Source organism: Rhamphochromis longiceps, linkage group LG8, assembly GCF_057381845.1.
Source record: "Rhamphochromis longiceps isolate RC_006_pf linkage group LG8, R_longiceps_female_GT1.1, whole genome shotgun sequence".
NCBI lineage: Eukaryota > Metazoa > Chordata > Actinopteri > Cichliformes > Cichlidae > Rhamphochromis > Rhamphochromis longiceps.
This window is the reverse complement of record NC_140564.1, coordinates 16081891-16101757: the sequence shown is the minus strand read 5'-3', so window position 1 is coordinate 16101757 and position 19867 is coordinate 16081891. Positions and strand designations below refer to the sequence as shown.

Below are 19867 nucleotides of genomic sequence, written 5' to 3'. Positions count from 1 at the left end.
ATTTCTCTGAATAATAGATGTATTCCAGTAATACTCCGCAGTGTGATTATTAAACGTTGGCCCTTTTCACACTTTCTGATGGTTCCTTTGTGCCTAAATGTGAGTCAAAACCATTTCCAGTTTGTGATATTTTTGTGACTTTGTGTAAAATCTTTGACACGCTTTGGTAAAGCAGCTGTCTGTTTTATCAGGATGGTTAGAGTGGCTGATGTGTAAGTGTATTAAAACAGCCAGTGACAAGTTGGATGAGAGCTAGAAAAGATGATAAAAAAGATGGAAGTGAAACATGTGACTAAAAGAAATAAAAATCCTCACACGTGTCTGGGCGCAGCAGAGATGAACTAAGATTGGGGAAAGGGCCGATGTGACAGCAACAATTGCGTACAGTTGCAATGATTAAAGAGAATTATGCAGGACCTGTAAACCAGGCCTGCTGGTGTGATATTCTCTGCCAGACGCAAACTTGGCAACTCTCCTGCTGGAGCAGAGCTGGTGTTAGAGGGAAAAAGGGAAGAGAAAAAAGACTCCACTGCGGAAGACTTGTGAAATTATTAATTTAATTTACTTGTGAAATTGTTGGGCAAGAGGACGGATGGACTGTGTAATCTTTGAGGTGGTCTTCCGTTGTCTTCTTTTCTTCCTTTCTACCTTTTATTTCTCGCTATAGGCAGAGACAAGAACAGCTTGCTCTCAATGTGTTTGTTAGTATTTCAAGTGTGCATTTAATAATACTTAACAGAAGTAGACCAAAAATAGGTTTGTGGCTACTCTCTAAATATCTCAAATCTGTCACTGTTAAGCCATTTGCCAGTTTTATTTGGAAAAATATGGAACTAAGTTGAATGAATTAGCGAACATGCTGAGCTTCACTTCACTAAAATGAAACTAGGACACCTAAATTTTTATGGTTAATGATCAATAAAAAGTGTGCAGTGAAGCCAGAACCAAGCATTGAAGCATTAAAAATAAAATTAAATAGCATTAAGTAAGTTAATAAAATTATTTAAGACTCTTGTTATTGTGTAATGTCAATGGAGCAGCTGCATGCATTGTTATCAGGCTTTCAGGGGGGCAACAAAAATGTGAAGTTTTCTATTATGTGATATTTCCTGGCTCACTGATAAATGTATTTACTGTTTTATGTTGGTTTATTTTTTATTACACGTGTTTGTGTTGTAGCTCTTTTTGCTCTCACAGCTCAGAAGGTGGAAAATCAAATCAAAAATCAATTTTATTTTAGGACAGATTTAATGTGGTGTTAATGTCTGCAGAGTTCTGTTATATGGTGTGGCATATATTGTAAAATTATATATTTAACAAAAGTATGGCTGTTAGTTATACAAGAATAAATCGATGCGTTTTATGCCAATTAATTGCATTGTTGCTGCTGTTGTTAACAACAAAATTCGATTTACTTTAGAATTTATGAGCTCTCGTTTTAGATAGCTGTATTAGCTCTCTCATTATTTTACTTGTTTGTTTATTTTTAGCCTGATCATTCGATTGGTGGAGCTATTATATCAGCTGATGTTAACTATGGGAGATATATCAGTATCTGCGTTCATAACAGCCAGTAAACAAAAATTAAAAACGTGAAGAAACACCCTTCAATCGTGTAATTACTGTTGATGTGGCATTGTTTGTCCACTAGAGGGCACTCTGCAACTTCCCTGTTAATGACAGGCATTTGAAATGCCATAAACACAACTGCCAGCTGGTGCTAGCAGATCATCCGCAACTTATTGTGACAATAAAACAAGATTTCTTTTAAGTTGCATTGTCCTATTCTCCTAGTAAGCACATACATAACAAATGTTAGGGATCTGTTAAATGTGTCTGGAAGAAAAACATAGTGACTGATAAGTTGAATTTTTAAATAACCAGTCTTAAAAATGCTGTATTAGTTGGGCTCTGGTTTTTTAATTCAATAGAGTAAGAACACGCTCAGTCTTCTACCTTTTCCAGGAAACTGGGACACAGACTTTTAACACAAAAGGAAATAGCCGCCCTGTTATTTGATCAGTCACATCTTAATATGAGCCTTTGAGGTGGTGAGAGCTTTGAAGTCAGCCATGCTGGATATGTGCAGGGACACTGCTCTGCCAGTATCTCGAACATTAAGAACCGGTGTTGGGTTGACACAAAGGCCTTAGTGTCTGTTTACCAACTTAGACCATTTCTGTTCCCTGTTAGCGAAAATACCCACTCTTCTGGCAGCCATGTCTGCTGTGATTAATGCTTCCCAGTAGGAGTCAGAGTGTAAGTCGAAAGCAATGCTTTAAGGATAGACTGAACCTTCTCTGACCGCCATCGAATTGTTGATGTCTCATTGCGGCTGCTGATTGATTGGTTAGGGTTTAGCAGTCTGAGTTTACATCACAGAGAGAGAGGAGCATTCATGCATTCATGTTTCTCACTGAAGCTTCTCCACGAGCCAGAAAGTTCATTTCAAAACGAGACCGCTGAGTTATGGCTTATTAAAATCTATTCTTATCCAAGTTGTAAAACAGTGTTCTGATGGAAAAAAATGTTTATTCGCTGAGCAACTTCAGCAGCTGTGTTGTTGTATAGCTGGAGCGAGTTAGTGTGTGAATGTGTGTGTGTGTGCGTGTGCGAACTTATGTGTAGGAGAGAGGGAAGGAGGAAGTCGGGAGTTGTGGGAGAAAGATACTGCCACTTGTGACAGACTTAAGAGCAGAGTGACTGACAGAGGTGAAATTGCTTGGGAAAGGATGTGAGGCTGCTCCTCCTTTCCCTCCTCCCCTCCTCCCTTCTGCTCACTTTCCCTCCAGACTTCTTTCACTCACGAATGAAGTATGAGCTACTGTATATGTGCTCCCTTTGTCTTTGAGGTGAGCTGTTCAGTCTGTTTCCCATGGGTAGCAGTGGAAGGTAGCACAGTAGTAGAGTGAGATAAACTCTGTTTTCTTTTTTTTGTGTGTTTTCTCTCTTTTTCCTTTTTTTGATGTTTGTATAGCCATGCATCAGGCCCTGGACACACTGAGTGACAGCACAAGTTCCACAACTGCCAATGACCTGGACCTCATCTTCCTCAAAGGCATCATGGAGAGCCCAGTGGTGAGAATGACTTCAATAAATAAATACATAAATAAGTGTGTGAAATGTGTGTGTGTTCTGCGGCTCTGCTGCAGAGGAGTTGTGAGGCAGTGGATTTGTGATGAAACTCTTAGCTCAGAACAGGTGATAAGAATTAATGGCCAAGTGGCGCTCCCTGACGCAGCACTGACCTACCTGCATTTTGTGTTGATCACAGATAGGCTTTATCGAGTGAGCCGTGACACTTGCACGGAAGATGAACACATCCAGTTGGTGCCTAAAAGCTGCTGGGAAGTGGTTTTCCACTACCATTACCATTGTGCCCATTACCATTAATGGAGGTCCCATATGACCGCATTGGCATGGACCTCATCGGGGCATTTCACTGGTGGATATCACTTTGTATTAGTTCTGGTGGATTATGCAACGTGATATCCCAAAGCAGTGCTGCTGCAGACCATTTATGCAAACAGTGTGGCACAGGTGCTGTTTCAGGTCATCTCTCGAGTCAGCATCCCGAAAAGATACTGACTGACCATGGCACATCGTTCATGTCTCGAAAGTAAAAGAACTGTATGAATTACTGGGCATTAAATCAGTTCGGACTGGCGTCTACCACCTTCAGACTGACGGGCTGGTGGATTGGCTGAATAAGACTTTAAAATTCATGATTCGTAAGTTCATTCATGAGGATGAGGATGGTGTAGCCCCATAGTCTATAGGGTTCTGTGTTGACTACCACAGAGGAATCAAGTGTCACGGTTTGACACTTATTCCATGCCCTGGGTCGACGAGCTCCTGGACTGGTTAGGCACTGCTCCCTTTTTCAGACACTGGATTTAACCAAGGCCTACTGGCAGATTCCCTTGTCTCCAGAGTCCAAGGAAAAGACAGCATGTTCCAATCCGTACAGTTTGTACCATTTTGCCACACTTCCAATTTTCTTTTTTTTCGAGTCCCAGACACTTTCCAGTGACTTATGGGCCGGGTGCTGCATCCACACGCTGCATATGCTGCGGCCTACCTGAATGATCCATCATCCATAGTTACACCTGGGTGGAGCATGTGCAGTGGATGGCTGGGGTCCTGGAGTGTCTGAGGCAGGGGCTCATTGCCAACCCGAAGTGCGCAGTTGGATGTATGTAGGTACAGTATTTGGGGTACCACTTGGGGGTGGGGGTTAGTCGGCTCGGCCGGATGGCTCCCCGGCCTCAGTCGGGAAGTGGTGGAACAGTGGCTTCAGTGGGAAGTGCCAGAAGACTGACAGAGCAGCTGGGACATATTTTGGTGATCAGTCGTGCTAATTCAGTTGCAACCTGGGACCGCTGTGCCAGTAACAAGTTGGGTGAAAAATTGTACAGAGCAATCTTGAAAAGTTGCATATATAACACAACGAGTAACTAACAGTGTGTACGTGTGGGTCATTCGTGTCACAGTGTGTATGTCTGTGTGATGTGGTAACATTGGGGACGTATTTTAAGTTAGATGCAAGTTTGTTTTAGAGAAAAATCACCAATATTGTAAGGATGCATATTTATAATTTTGAGTTCAGTAACACAGAATAAAATGTTAAAACTTCTGTTAGAAGTTTATTTCTGTATAGTCATTAGCCTGCCTTTAAACATATCTTAATTCTTTGTAGAACAGATTCAACAAGGTGCTGGAAACATTCCTGAGAGATTTTGGTCACATGATATTCACATGATAGCTGCACATAGTTGCTGCATATCTGTTGGGGGTACGTCCATGATGTGAATTTCCCATTCCATCACATCCCAAATGTGCTATGTTGAACTGAGATCTGGCGACTGTGGTATACATTGAACTCATTGTCATGTTCTTAAAAGCCATTCTTCTCTGACTTCTGGCATCAACAAAGCATTTACGCCCAGAGAACTGCCGCTCGCTTCCTCTCTTTTAGACCATTCTCTGTGAACCCCAGAGATGGCTGGGAATGTTGGGAAAATCCCAGTAGATCAGCACTTTCTGACCTCTCTGGCAACAGCAACCACGCCACATTTCGAGTCACTTAAAATCAGCTTTCTTTCCCATTTTGATGCTCAGGTTGAACTTCAGCAGTTTCTACATGCCTCAATGCACAGAGTTGCTGCCAAGTCTTTGTGTTTTCTCTTAAATTTTCACATCCTATGAAAAGCTTTAACACTGTTACATTAAAAGTCATTTTTGCCATGTTCTTTTTTTTTTTTTGGTTACTAAGCTACCTGGGTATTGGAGTTAAGTCTTTAAAATATCGTCAGTACATTTTTGAAATGACTATTCAACCAGATCCAAACTCTGTTATTTTAACTAAGCTTAAAATAACAGAGTTTGTCAGTTTATTAGCACAGAGATTGATTCTTCTGAATTAGACGAGCCAGGTAAGCATCTAAAACTTAAGAAATTAAGATTCACTGTGCATGGCTTTTCTGATTAATCTCAGAAAAACTGGAAACTTTTGTGGACTACATTAAAAGCTAAGCTTTAATAACCACCCACAATTCTATTCTGAATATTATTTCAAATTGATTTATTATTGTGCTAGCCCCATGGACAGGCGTCAGCCTGACGCCTGTCCAGGGTGTACCCTGCTTCTCGCAATCTGGTAGCTGGGATAGGCTCGAGCTCCTCCCTCGCAACTTTAATAACAATAAACGGAAGAGAAGGGACGGATGGATTTACTAGCATGTTTTAATTTGACTTTTCATGGGAGTTTTAGAATTCCTATCCGGTTGTTCAGTCTGACGTCACTAGCCGTGTCTGGGTCTAAACTCCGCTGCAGGTCCATATATCAAACGATCACTGTGGCATTACTGAGAGTTGAAAAACTGTCTAAAGTCTTTCATCTTTAATAAAATGATCAGCGTTCTGCTCTACCAGGTGTAACAATTGAGTTTAACATCCAAGCATCCATGAAAACGGAATTTATGACATTTAACGGAGTTAGAAGTTAGCAGGGAGTTAGCTCGCTAGCTTCTATCTAAATACAATATAGCATGTCCTGACTGCGGGGTTTTGGAAACAAATTAAAACGTACAGCTCTGTTATCACTTCCAGCATAAATGAAGACAGAAAACTAAACAGCAGTAACGTTTGTAGGGTTACTGAAGTTGGGCTAGCTGGTATATAATGATGTGCTGCGTGACCGCTAGCAACACAGCTACGTTAGCATAATATAAACAAGCTAACTTTTTTTTCCACTCGATAAAAGTTACCGTGAGTGTTCTCGGTGGTCAGGAACAAATGTAATCGCATGGCAGGATGCTGTAAAAGGACCAAACTTCAGCCAGGAGAACAACTGAGATAATCCATCCACAATACGAGGTTAGTCATTCATATACTGCTGCATGGGCTGGGCTGTAGTTACACCCTAAGGTTTTAAAAACTGAGCTTAAATAAATGATTAGCGGTAATAAAAGCCGAGGAGGTCAACAGGGATCACTGACTGTTTTAGGAGCTTTTTGAGATCAAATAGAAGAAAATACATAACATTAAACATGTTAACAACACAAAAGCCATATTAAACGCAGACTACTTTAGACCCGGAAGTAGGATTCGTTGCGTCATCACTGAACAACCGGATTGCAAGAAGACTAGAAAAAAAAACTTTGTACCTGCCTACTTGTTTAAATTTTACCTCTTTACGAAGCACACATAGCCTCTCTTTATTGCTTAGCAGTATTATTAGCATGTTGTTTTTTTTTAAATTTGGGGTTTACAATTTCTCTCAGTGGTTTGAAGTGCTTGAAGTTTAATTCAGAAAGCTAGAATAAACATTAATATTTTGAGGAATTTGCCCCCCTTACTGGAGACAAATGAGAACAAGATACTGGCCATTAAAGTTTGTTTGCCTCATAAACGCTCCCATTAATAGAGATTGGGAGAGCCAGCTGAGCATGCTCAGCAGGGGCAGGAACCAATTTTGTTGATGCTGTGCAAACTTAAACCCAGCTAACGCACACCTCTGGCTTATGTCACTGCTGTTGGCACAGGTGGAGCTTGTTTCTAGGCGTTTCATTGTTGCAGCAGGTTGAATGGATTCCAGAAAATATGCAAAAATACACAAAAAGGTTAAATGTGTCTCTGCACATAACAAAAAATAACAGATAAACATATATTTCTTTTTTTTTTAGAAGTATTAGCATTCCTATTCTTTCAAACCTGTCAGTCATTTAAACAACACACATGAAGGGAACAGCCCACGTATTCTTGATTTATTCAGTGCAGATGGCAGTAGCAACTCTAATGATCACTAAAAACATGAAGTAGATTAGATTAGACATAGATTTAAAATGTATTTATTTATTCAAAAAGCTGTGCTTATAAGAGATGAGACATGTTCCTTATAACTCTCTTTATATTTACTGCATTGAAAATGACTCACTTGCACATTTTGCATAGGCTTGACAAGCTCTCTGTACATTATAATGCCTGTGTGGTTTTCACACACAGAATGTTTTGATGCCTTCTTCTTTCACTGTGAAATGTGACAAAAATATGACTGTGGAATTGGTTGTATCCAGCCTTGGTTTGAGCTGCTGCTCTACTAAACAATCTGCTAGACTTAGCGTTCAGCGTTCATCAGTTTTTAATGAGACTTCCAAAATCTAAAATGTAAAAGGAGAACCTTACACCTTGTGATACTCGCTACTAAAGTATTACAGCAAAGAAGAAACAAGGATGAAAAAGGCTGCCATGCCACTGAAACATCTTTGATTTACTCTACATGCACTCTTCTTTTTTTGTCATCAGTGAAAATAAACATGTTCAGTTTATACAGATTGCGTTTGGATTAAAGAGAGAGAAAATCAGTGTAGTCGTGCCTACAACATCATCCTTTTGTCCAAGAAAATTCAGACATGACTGGCAGTCTTTTTTTTTTTTTTTTTTTGTCTAGACTGGTAAAATATTTACTGTATCAATAATAGAGCAGGTGCCATCAACAATTCAGTAACTGGATATTTTTCCATAGGCCTGATTTTAGTGACAGTCAGCTGTTTCTCTACGATGCCTTAGTGTGGATCCTTGCATTTCTTCAATCATCACGATGTATACTTGCACATGGGCTGCATGGCTGAATAACCGAGCTGATTTCTCAAAAACTATAAAGTAGTACTCTCCATGCACATGATGAGAGATGCAATTTCTTAGCTGTCCTCATGCAAAACCAGCCCTAGGTCATTCTTATTCAAATGGAGGTACAGGGTATAGCTTTTTGAAGTGAATGGAGCTGAGTGGAAGAGCTGAGTGGTGCCAGACAGTTTTTTTTTTTCCGCAGTTTCATCTCACTACGTCTCCCCTCCCACTTCTTGCCAAGAGCAGAATTTTTCTCATCCCTTTTTAAAAACCTGGACTTTTTTCCCCAAGCAACAGGAGGATAAGGAAAAAGCTTCCCGTTGTGCACTGCAAAGACATGCAAGGAAAAAGTGTATGTAATTTAAAGTATAGACAGAGAGTTAATTTTTCCTTATATTTGTGCTGCTAAGAGTAAAGTTGAAGTTGTTTCTCTGTCCAGGGAGATGCTCCTTGCATCCTTTCTCTCTCTGTGTCCCTTTCTGTTGCTTCGTTTTTGGTATGCTTTGAGGCATGTTTGTGTGTGTGAGTGCGTGGCAAGAGCATGACCCTGCTATTTGTGCCGAGTGTCTTAGAGACATACAGTCCCAGTGTATTGATGAGCATCCTCATAAAAGATTCATCTGATGCAAGCTGTGAGTCTTGGTGAAGGATTTAAGAAGGATTTCCTGGACGGTGGATTCCCTTTGACTCGTGGTGGATCTATAAACACTTAACGAGCTTTTGCTTGATGTGCTGAGAGACCGAGAAAATGCTAACAGAGAGACGGGGACGATAAAGCGAGTGTTCATGTGTGCACGCTTATGGCACGGTGGCTGCAGTTATGCTAATTGCACAGAACAATGCAATCAGCACAACCCACAGTTCTATAAAGAATCAGAATCATGATTACAGGACATTTAGCAGATATTGATAAGAGGAGCTGAAGCTCGAATACTCAGTTGCAGCGCTTCATTATTATCAGTTTTGTGGTACTGACTCAGCACCTGGCTCTCTATCTAACAGAGTAGTCGGAACTATTAAAGTAGTTAGGGCGACTAAATGAGCCGACGCTTGCTTTGACACTTTCAGCTTTGTACCTCGTGCTATTTAATCTAATTTCTAAGCCGTCACATGCCGCCTGTTCAGACTATTAATGAGACTGCGGCGTCTTGGTAAAACAATGCCACGTGGCTCTGAAATAATGAACCTTGGTACTACTCACAATGGCTTCTGCAAAGTATCTTTCTATAATACAGCAAATCTCTGGCTCTGTGGTCATGACCTCCTGCACCATCAACTTGGCACACAGTGATATATATTGGGACCCTGAAGGTTCTAATCTATATTAGATATTAAGGCATCATTGTGTTGCCCAGCAACCAACCACTAACAGGCTAAATTGACCAATTTTTAGCATCTTTGCACCTGTAACACCTTATAAAAAATTGTTATATTTGAATGATATATGTGATTTAATATGGTGCAATCACATTGCCTGGCAACCACCTAACAACAGATTAATGTAAATGGACCAAACAGTGCTATAGCATGGGATTATTTTAAAATAAGGTCCTCATGTCTCACAAACCTGGCATTCAGTTTATGTTTATTTCTATAGCTGACATAGAGGTCCTGTTGAATTACAGCTGATATCTTAGGCAAAGGCAAGGAAATTGTCTCATGCAGCTTGTAAAATGGCAAAAATGAGAGAGTGAATTTTTACAGACTAATATAATTGTAACACTGCTGCGCCAGCTTTGTTAACTGGTTGTCTTTAGAGCACCAGTGCTCATTAGCCTTGATTGCTGAAAAGCCTAGATAAAGAGTTGTACTACTGGTTACTAGGGGTGGGAGAAAATGTGGATACTTATCAGAGTCTCGGTACACTTCAGCCAAATATGAATATTTTTATTTTAACATGGGCTTGCTCTAAACGGATTATCCATCCATCCATCCATCCTCGAGGATTAACACAGATGGCCAATTTAGAAATATTTGACTTAGAGTCATAAGAGTCCTGACCTACTATGGTGGTGCTTATTAAATGTATGAAGGTCAAATAAAGCGATGCTAACTCACTTGCAGTTGAAGAAAAAGAAAAAGGAGAAACTCTTTTCCTCAGATTACTTTTTATACCCCTCAGCTATAAAAGGCTGGCAGGGTATTGTTGGCCACTGGCTGGGTGGGCAGGCGGCGTTGACACCCAAGTTTGTGAATGTGATAGACGAGGTGAAGTAGGAACTTTAAGTTATTAAGTTACTTAGTTGTTATTTAGTTACTTTTTAAAATAAGCAGTCTGTTACTGTAACCATGCCACTGCATTTTCTTCTTACTTGTTACTTCCGTCCATGACTTCTAGGCATTCTGCTGAGCTCGTGGATATGGTTGCGTTAGCAGGCTTGTTAAGGTCAGTTAGTGAGGTGGCAGAGAGTTTTCATGTGGCAGTATTTGCATCATTTTATGCCAGAGGGATAAAATGTTGCTGCTGTTGCTGCATCTCTGAAACTGCAGCGAATAGCTTTTAGGTCAGCTTGAGTTGTCACTCTGAGGGGAATTAATAGTCCTGCGTGCTGGGCATGTGATTGAAGAGGTGCTGCCAATGACAGCTCGCTCTGCAGGTTAAGTCAGGATTTCCAGAAGTAGATGAATGGTAGGATGGACACTGTAACACATAGGTAAGGTCATGGCAATGTTTTCTTTAAAATTTATTTTATTTTATGTGGAAGTTTTCTTGCGTACTCTTATCATTAGGTAATACTATAATCTAAGAGATTGCTTTTTAACTGTGCTGAAATTACTTCTAAAAGGAATGCCACTCATCACCAGAGAATAAATGTGTTATTACTGCAGTTTTCAGAGTAGATGTTTTTCTTCACTTACACAGATCTGGGTTTTTTTTGTGTCAATCGCATTGTGTGTATACCAGTTATTCCTACTTCTACTCTCTGCTCATACTATGTTGTTCCTTAAGGTTAGAAAAGAGCTGCGTGCTTGCTCGAATGCCTGAAGATAAAACCTTGTATCCCTCTGTGTGTAGTACCGTGTAGTTAAGTACACAGATTTATGTGTTTGACTGAATATCTGTGGATCTGTTTGTGCGTTTACGTGTAAGTTTCTTGTCCCCCGGCATGGATCCTTCATCTCATCCTCAGCAAACAAACATTTTAGCTGCCAGGGTAGTAGTCAGTCCCACCACACAAATACTCTGTGGGATTGCCTAACAATATGAATCTACAAGCACAGCACCGGTTAGTGTGCAGTTGCCAATTGTGTCACTGTAAATGATTGCATTTGCATTTGGTTTTTGAAAAACAGTCTGCATGTAATTAAGTTCTGTAGCAACTGAATGGTTTGCAGAGCATAGCACGGTGTACCATAGAGAGGTTTAACCTAGAGTCAAGAGTCACATGATAAGTTTGCTCACTCAGAGCCAGAGGTGTGGAGACCTTGTGTACGTCTATCTTTAGCAGCAGGGGAGCGGAAAGTGAAAAATGAATGCTCCCTGAAATATTGATGTCTCACATCATACCTTGAAAAACCTGCAGGGTACATGTTTCTGCTCAACTTGGTGCCTGTAGTTATTTATTTTTATTTTTGTATCATCAAGTCACCATTTATGAACACAGGCTGTGCGCTTGTCTCTGCAGGAGCTTGGATTGAGGTTACTTGGTTTTGTTTTGTTTGCTATTGTGCTCTTTGCTACTTCTGCTTTGCTAAATTTGTTGTAACTTGACAAGCTACTTTGCTGCACTCATTAAAAATAAAATAAAGTAGGAGATTGTGTAGTTTTGCTCCATCAGTGGAAAATACACACAACACGTAATAGGAGAGACAGGTAATGGACTGAGATTGGAAGGATAGCCTGGAGTAACATCTGTCTTATATTAATCGAATCCTAGGCTCATGAGCGATTTGAGGAACCCAAGCTTGAAGCTGTGCGTGAGAACAATGTGGAGCTGGTCCAGGACATCCTCAAAGAGCTGAGCCCGCTCGCGAACAGAAACCAGGCAGCTGATGAACTTGTTCGCATCCTGAAGGAACCCCACTTCCAGGTCTGGAAAACACGACACATCCCTCACATCAAATTTTAATTTGAATAAACCAGCACTTGTCTAGCTTTTTAAGCTTCGTGAAACATGATTTCCCTTACTGGAGCTGCAGTACTTTGTTGCTCTGATGGCAGAGCCTCACTGATGAGAGCAAGACGAGATAATTTTTTGCAGTTTATGTAATGTGTATTACGTCTTCATGTGTGATTACATCACCTGTCGGTATGTTCACAGTCCCTCCTGGAGACTCATGATTCTGTGGCATCCAAAAACTATGAGACTCCACCACCGAGCCCCTGTTCATTCATGGACGCAGCCCTCAACAACCAGCCGGTTCCTCCAGACGCAGTCAGGATGGTCGGCATCCGTAAGGTGTCTGGTGAGCACCTGGTAAGTCTGCTCAGTAAAGAAAACCTGCAAAGTGTAATCATTAAGGCTGGATTGAGCCTGACTATAAACTGTAAGCAGATAAAACACCCCAGAGAAGTGGAGGATTTATGCTTTGGGTGGAGCATATGCACTCAGTATAATGAGATTTTTCTCTACCATTGTTAAAAAGAGACAAAAGTCAGATTTATGCGGCATTGTAGCGCTAAATTAGTGTGATTTATGTCCACGGTGAGCAGGCACATACGGATAATTTGATGATAACTTTGCCAGATGCCCTATTGTCTCACTTTCTGCACACAAACTCTCTGCCATCTTTCTCGGATCAACCAATCACGGGTCAGAGGTGACGAGACATTAGTTTAAGATAAAAAAGAAAAATAAGGTGCAATAATAGTGATTCAATGTTAAAGCAAGAAGCCTGAAATATATCTCTTTAAGCCTAAATGTCTTTCTAATATAACAGTAGATATGTTTGCATCTGTTGGCTTCCTAATTTCAGCTCAAGTGATTTTACCATTGGCTTCATCCCTCACAATTAAATTAAACATTCACCCCCACTCGTCTCTTAAACCACTTTACAGTGGAGGACATTGCCAGGCTGTCCCCCTGGGTCTCCTTCTCTAGTTAGCCCGCATGAAAAATAATTATTACACTGAGACTCTGTACATGTGCACAGGGAGTGACTTTTCGAGTAGAGAGCGGCGAGCTGGTGATTGCCAGGATCCTCCACGGTGGCATGATTGACCAGCAAGGTCTGCTTCATGTTGGCGACATCATCAAGGAGGTGAACGGCAAAGAGGTCGGCAACGACCCCAAAGTCCTCCAGGAAATGCTGAAGGACGCAAGCGGCAGCGTTGTACTGAAGATCCTGCCCAGCTACCAGGAGCCGCACACACCTAGACAGGTCGGTCATTTTTAGGAGTGTTTACAAAGCAAACCCGATTCAAGCTTTGCTTCAAATCAAGTTAAATCTGTGCAGTTAAAACTTGTTCTGCAAACTCTGCTGCATCATAGCTGTTGCTCTTTGATCACACATGAAAGATCCCCAAAATACCTAAATGGCACAAACTGGAGCTGGAAATAAATATAAAAAGGACACTTTAATGGAACTTTCTGTGCTCGAAATGCTTTGATCTTCCACATTTAAGCTTCTGTTTTTGTTAAAGTAGAATACATTGTGGAATAAATATTGCATAAAAAGATTCAATTGATTTAAAAGTATACAGTCATTTTCATCAGTAAGCACCACTTAATGTCCTCCCTGGCATCCACCCTGCTATCTATAACCTTGCACGCTGTGCCAGGAATCATTATGTAATCATTATGTAATACCATAATGGGACTTTTTAGATAACACTGGCTATTTAGCTTTAATATGTGCATTACAGCTTTGTCACTTATCCAAATGCAGAGCAGTTTTCCTGCACCCATGCATAATGGATCTGTAATTGAAATCGTCATGAGCAAGCTAGAGAAAGATCTCACAGGCAGCTTATAACGCAGAGGATCCCCTTCATATGTTTGCCTTTTTTTTCATTATTTCAGATGCCACAGTTGATTGACTATCAAATGTTTGCAGGAAATTGCTTGGTGTAGTGCTTAGTTATTAGTTGATGTCAGTGCTCTCCTCTGGTTATGTTAGCTGATGAGCATTAGCTTTCTAAGAATCAGACTCTGATCAAACTGAAACCCGCTCACCGAGTTTAGTATTGAGGGGAAATTGAAAGGTTATCTTGCCTGGTAAATTTTTGCCAATAGGATGCAAGGATGAGAGGATGCAGTGTACACAACACTGCTACTGATTGGCCTCTGCGAAGAGGAAAAATGCAGTGAATCTTGAGAAGCTGGACTAAATAAATTCTTTATGTCTAACCAACATATACAAGAACATCGTTTATAAGAAAAGAATGGTAAATGGTAAACGGCCTGTATTTGTATAGGTGAAAAAAAATCCAGCTTATATATGAGATTATACTATAAAGATAGTTTGCAGTTAAACTGTTTTTGTGTTAACCACCTACTAGAAATGTATTTTTATAGTCCTTTAGTGTGAAGAAAGCTGTGATTTTACAAAGCTTACGATCTCCTAATTTATTGGTTCAGACATGCATGACAGAATAAACTTTAATATCTTTGGTTTAATTTTCCTCCTGAGGAAAAAGATATATCATGAGGACAAAATTTTAAGACACCTGTTTCTGACTAGATTTGTGTGAAAAAAATGTCTATTTCTGTCTATTTCTTAATTCCGGGATTTAATTAATCAAATACAAGCGATGCTTTGGCCTCAGTGCGTGCATCAGGTTACTGTCACACTAAGACGGGTTTCTCACTCTCATCTTCACACATGCACATTTGTAAAGGACCAATAGTATCACGTTTAAACCACAGATAGCATAAACCAACATGGTGATGTCTGAAACACTCAACTCTATGACTTCAGAAACCAGTGCCTGTCTTTTATACTGTCTGTGAATTAAACTCATTAGGTAAGTTTAATTCCAGGGGTGTGTTTTATTCCAGAACCACGATCTGTTTCTAAACCTAACCTCATTAGTTTTGGTGTAAAAACCAGACCAGCAGCTGAACATGAAAGTAAACAAAACAGCAGGGAGTAAAAGCAAAACAAAACAAACTCCTTGAAAAGACTACGGCCAACAAATCACCATCCCTCCCTTATACACTCTAATGTGTCAAGGCACTGACTTCAAAAGACACCTTGTGCGTATCTTTACGATGGTAGCAGAACCTTACAGAACAGAAGTATTTCACACATTAGGATGATAGCACCCTGCACCAAAAGACAGCGTTCAGTCTGGCAAAATTGCTGAAAGAGGGCCTTCATGTATAAGAGAAATCACCTCCTTTCCATTCAGCACCTCAGAAGAGTCTATCCTCAGGTATAGCTCTTCATGGATTTCAAAAGATGCAGATTTCTTTGTAAGAATACATATCTCTGGCATACATTATGGTCTAAAAGCCTTCGCTTTGTTGAGGGTTTAGTTTTCCTTTTTTCTATGAAAGCTGCCCTACTTAAATACTTAAGAGAAATCTGTGCGCAGGAGACATTAAAGAATGATTGGTTGTGCTCGCACAGTTAAGAGCTGTGTAGGTGGACGCACAGCGTATGTGGTGTCGATGCTACGATTAGAGTTGTACCCAGAAGTCTCAGTGTAATCCAGCTGTCCAGGCCTGGAGCTTGGTTGTAACGCTGGCGACTAAACTCAACTGACAGCTCGCTTTGGCTAAAGGAGAATATGCGTTTGTCCGTCTGTCTGTCGTGTCCTTACAGAGGGAAGGACGCACGCACGCAAAGGCAGTACGGTACAGGATGGCAAAGCCCATTTTATGTTCATGCATCAGTTCAGAAAAGAGACGACGTCAAGCGCAGAGGGGGGAGGAGGGGATGGTTGCCATGGCTACAGATTTTGGCTCTCTCTTTATTTCTCTCTCCCTCTTTTTCTCCATGTTTTTTTTTTTGTTTTGTTTTTTTGTCTCAGTCCATCGACTCCTTGTCCTATCAGTGGGGGTTGGGATAGATGGTTTGGTTTATGAGCTGAATCCTGCAGGCTTGAGCTGTCGGAAGAGCGAGCTGGGAGATAGGGAAGGCTTTACATGGGCTAGGGCTGTTTCATATTGATGGACAGTCGGTCATCCAGACCATCTAAGCCGATCACGTGTACACACAGGAAGCATCACGATTCTATATTCGGTGTAAAAGGTTTGACTGACATGTTCCCTCTCTCTAATGTAATTATTCATTCAGGCCTTTGTGAAGTGTCACTTTGATTACGACCCGTCTCATGATAACCTGATTCCATGTAAGGAGGCGGGGCTTAGCTTCAACAGTGGGGACATTCTGCAGATCTTTAACCAGGAGGACCTCAACTGGTGGCAGGTTAGTACAGCCACATGTGCGTATTTTAGTCACATAAGATGTTTCAATTTGTTAGCCGCTTCATGTGCGTTTCCCCTTCGTAGGCCTGTCATATAGAAGGTGGCAGCGCAGGTCTAATTCCAAGCCAGCTACTTGAGGAGAAGAGGAAGGCTTTTGTGAAGAGAGATCTGGAGCTCGCTACTACAGGTACACCTATTAGCGGTATGCAGCAGAGCAGAGAAGCGCTTCTCATTATGCAGATTCGATACAGGCTCCTCACTGCACAAACACCCCGGCAACAAAGCCAACATCTGTTCCTCTCCATATCATACAAGTGCTTCATCTGGCGCTGTTCGCTCATCCTCCTCTCACCTCTTCAGTCTGCTCCTCAGTCAGAGAGCGCTGATCTGGTAATGAGCATCGGAGTGACTCAGGTGGCCTGATCCAATCTGTTGGTTATTAAGCTGCAGGGTCTGACATTCAAGCGCTACCCCTCCTCGACAAGAAGGCTTGATTGAGGAGCGGTGATAAGACAACGGTCCGTAAAATCTGATCAATAATGATCTCTCCTCTCATGAGACGTGGCGTGAAAAGAGGCCGTGTTTCTTTAGATTTGACTGCTCTGCTCTGCTCAGTTGCAACAAAACAGGTGGTGAGTCATAGCCAGCTGCATACCCTTCACTTGTAGAGGAGAGGAAGATGACAGTCCAACTGTACTGCCCTTGGAGCTCAGGAAGGACACAGCTGTCTATCAGCATGTTTTCCACATACACCAGCAGAGAGAGAATGAAACATTTGGAAATTGATACAATAATGTTTATCCACTGATCTATATAGTTGGGACACAATATTTAATAATTAGAACTATAGCTGTTCAGAACAAAGTCACAATTATTTTTTGCCCTACTTTGACAAGGTAAATTTGTCATCAGGATAGTACTGAGTATATGAGTACTCGTGATTCCAAGTATTACTTTCCTTTTAGAAGATACTCTCTCCTATGCCAAATAATCTGCCGCACAGACGGTCAGCAGATCGTGCAGTCACAGGTGTCCCTGGCAGCAGATTGGTTGTATGCAACTAATTAGCATTGGCGCACAGTGCCATCTAGTGGTCTCTGTAAAACCCTCCCATGCTTTACATTTTCATCAGCTCTTGGAGTGTTTTCAGAAGTATTTTGTTAAGTGGTTGAAGGTTTGATGTTGCTTTTCTCTCTGCTCTGTCTCAGGTCCTCTTTGTGCAGGAGTGGTGGGTAAGAAGAAGAAAAAGATGATGTATTTGACCACCAAGAATGCAGGTAACTTTATATGAGCTTTGGGCAAAATGATCCACTACCTTGTGATTTTTTTATTTTATTTTATTTTTTCTTGTCTCAGTTTGACTTATTATTACTTCCTGATCAGAATTTGATCGTCATGAGTTGCGGATCTACGAGGAGGTTGCCAAAGTCCCGCCCTTCAGGAGGAAGACTCTGGTTCTGATCGGAGCTCAGGGTGTCGGCCGTCGTAGCCTGAAGAACAAACTGCTGGTGTCAGATCCCCAACGCTATGGCACCACAATCCCCTGTGAGTAAAGCTATCATCACACGACGCCATACTCACCAGTAAAAGCACAAGCAGGTTTTTGTTGTAGCTGAAGTTGAACCTTTAGTGCAGATCAGTTTAAAAAAAACCCAAGATGTTTCTGTTTATTGCAATGACCCAGTCACCTCTAGAAAACCAAAGGTGGATGAGAGAGATGGCCAGATGTACTCCTTTATGAGCCGCAGCGAAATGGAATGTGACATCAAAAACGGGCGTTTCCTGGAGCACGGCGAGTATGACGGGAACCTGTATGGCACAAAGATCAGCTCCATACACGATGTGATAGAAACAGGAAAGATCTGCATCCTGGATGTTAACCCACAGGTAGAGGAAACAGCTTTACCTTCTTTATTTGGTTACACTTTAATTTCTCCAGGATAGAACAGCTTGTGGCTGCTGAATTGCTTTCAGTCTTTTCATCAATGTTTATCCAAGAGGATCTCTTAATGATCTGCATCCACTCAGATAATTATTTTTACACATCTTATTAACTAAGTCAGAGGAAGACGCTGCAGGTGTTTTTTTAATGGGATTCTTAGCTTTTCTATTGGATTTGTTTGAGTGTTTTTGCTCATTTGCGGCAAAGGGATGCAGTGATTGTAAAACATCTGTACTGTTTCTGCTTTTCTCTTAAGGCTATTAAAGTCCTGCGGACATCTGAATTCCTGCCCTACGTTGTGTTCATCGAAGCCCCAGACTTTGAGGTCCTCAAAGCTATGAATAGGTCGGCAATTGAGTCAGGAGTTGTCACAAAACAGTTAACAGTAAGTCTGTGCTTTCATTCGTTCTCTACCAAGATCATTAGAGGCCCACAGTAACAAATGAGATGTAGCTGTTGGCTCTATGGTTTGATGCGACCCCTGTGTTGCTGGAAACAGCTCATATCAGTTACTCTGGTGGAGCATTCAAGATCTGACAACATCTGAACCAAAACATTTGATGTGTTCCGGTAATTTTTTGCGCAATGTAGAAATATATATTTAAACTTGTAGCAAAAGTCTTTGCACATTTCCACCCCAAAACACATGTTATTATTTATTTAGTTAAGTTATTTCTTATTTAAACTGACTTTAATGCTTTCTTTATGTGCTCCTTTGGTGCACTCGCTTCCACTGCCGCTGGTATATTTAAATTGCTCACCTGAAGTCCTGACAGGTTCTAAACATTTGAACTGTGTGTGCTGCAATTTCACTTTGGACCTATAATTTGTTCAGAAAGCAAACATCACACTCTGTATCAAATGAATCCTTCATGTTAACAGAGATCATATCTCAAACCTCAGTCTTCGATTGAGTGTCCGAGCCTGAAGGCAGGTTGCCTGAGGTCAGGAGAAACACACCAAGGACACTTGTCATTTTGTGCGAGCACATTTGTCCTCCAGGGTCAGGTCATCAGTGCAGAGGAAGTATCTGAAGCAGGACATGCAGCAGAAACTGTGGTTCACACTGTTCACACAGCAGGAGTTTTCTTCACAATCATTGGTCATTGCCCACTCTACTCACCAGATTGAGACTCTTGTGACTGTCTGCTCTGACAAAATAAAATTTTAGTTGAAAAGTAGCTGTTTGGACACACCTGCATCACACACCAAAATGGGGAAAAGGTCGTAGCATGATTTCCAGAGAGCACTTTAGAAATAGAAACCTCGCTGGAAGCAGCCCAAAGAGGTGACCTTTAAGGAGAAACCGATCAAATTGACTTGAATCAGGTAGAGTTGTAAAAACTTTATGACCATGACTTGTTGTTGCATGGATTTTTGCAGTTTGAAAAATATATATTGGATTTGCTCGCTGTGGGTCGTGAAAGTTCTCTGGTTTCTTAACATTATGTCCACTCCCTTGGTGTCAGTAGCTTTAACA

At 41.1% G+C, this 19867-nt stretch overlaps 1 protein-coding gene across 2 annotated transcripts in view; it reads left to right on the top strand.

Moving 5' to 3' along the window:
- The window catches only part of mpp2b (MAGUK p55 scaffold protein 2b), a 46674-nt gene that overhangs the window by 25335 nt on the left and 1472 nt on the right, over positions 1–19867 (top strand). For both annotated transcript variants that reach the window (XM_085416016.1, XM_085416017.1), the window contains 10 exons: positions 2978–3078; positions 12009–12161; positions 12393–12548; positions 13225–13452; positions 16315–16446; positions 16530–16632; positions 17654–17722; positions 17829–17990; positions 18130–18332; positions 18644–18772. In XM_085416016.1, the coding sequence (XP_085272142.1) occupies positions 2978–3078; positions 12009–12161; positions 12393–12548; positions 13225–13452; positions 16315–16446; positions 16530–16632; positions 17654–17722; positions 17829–17990; positions 18130–18332; positions 18644–18772 (1436 nt within the window). The remainder of the gene's footprint in view (positions 1–2977; positions 3079–12008; positions 12162–12392; positions 12549–13224; positions 13453–16314; positions 16447–16529; positions 16633–17653; positions 17723–17828; positions 17991–18129; positions 18333–18643; positions 18773–19867) is intronic.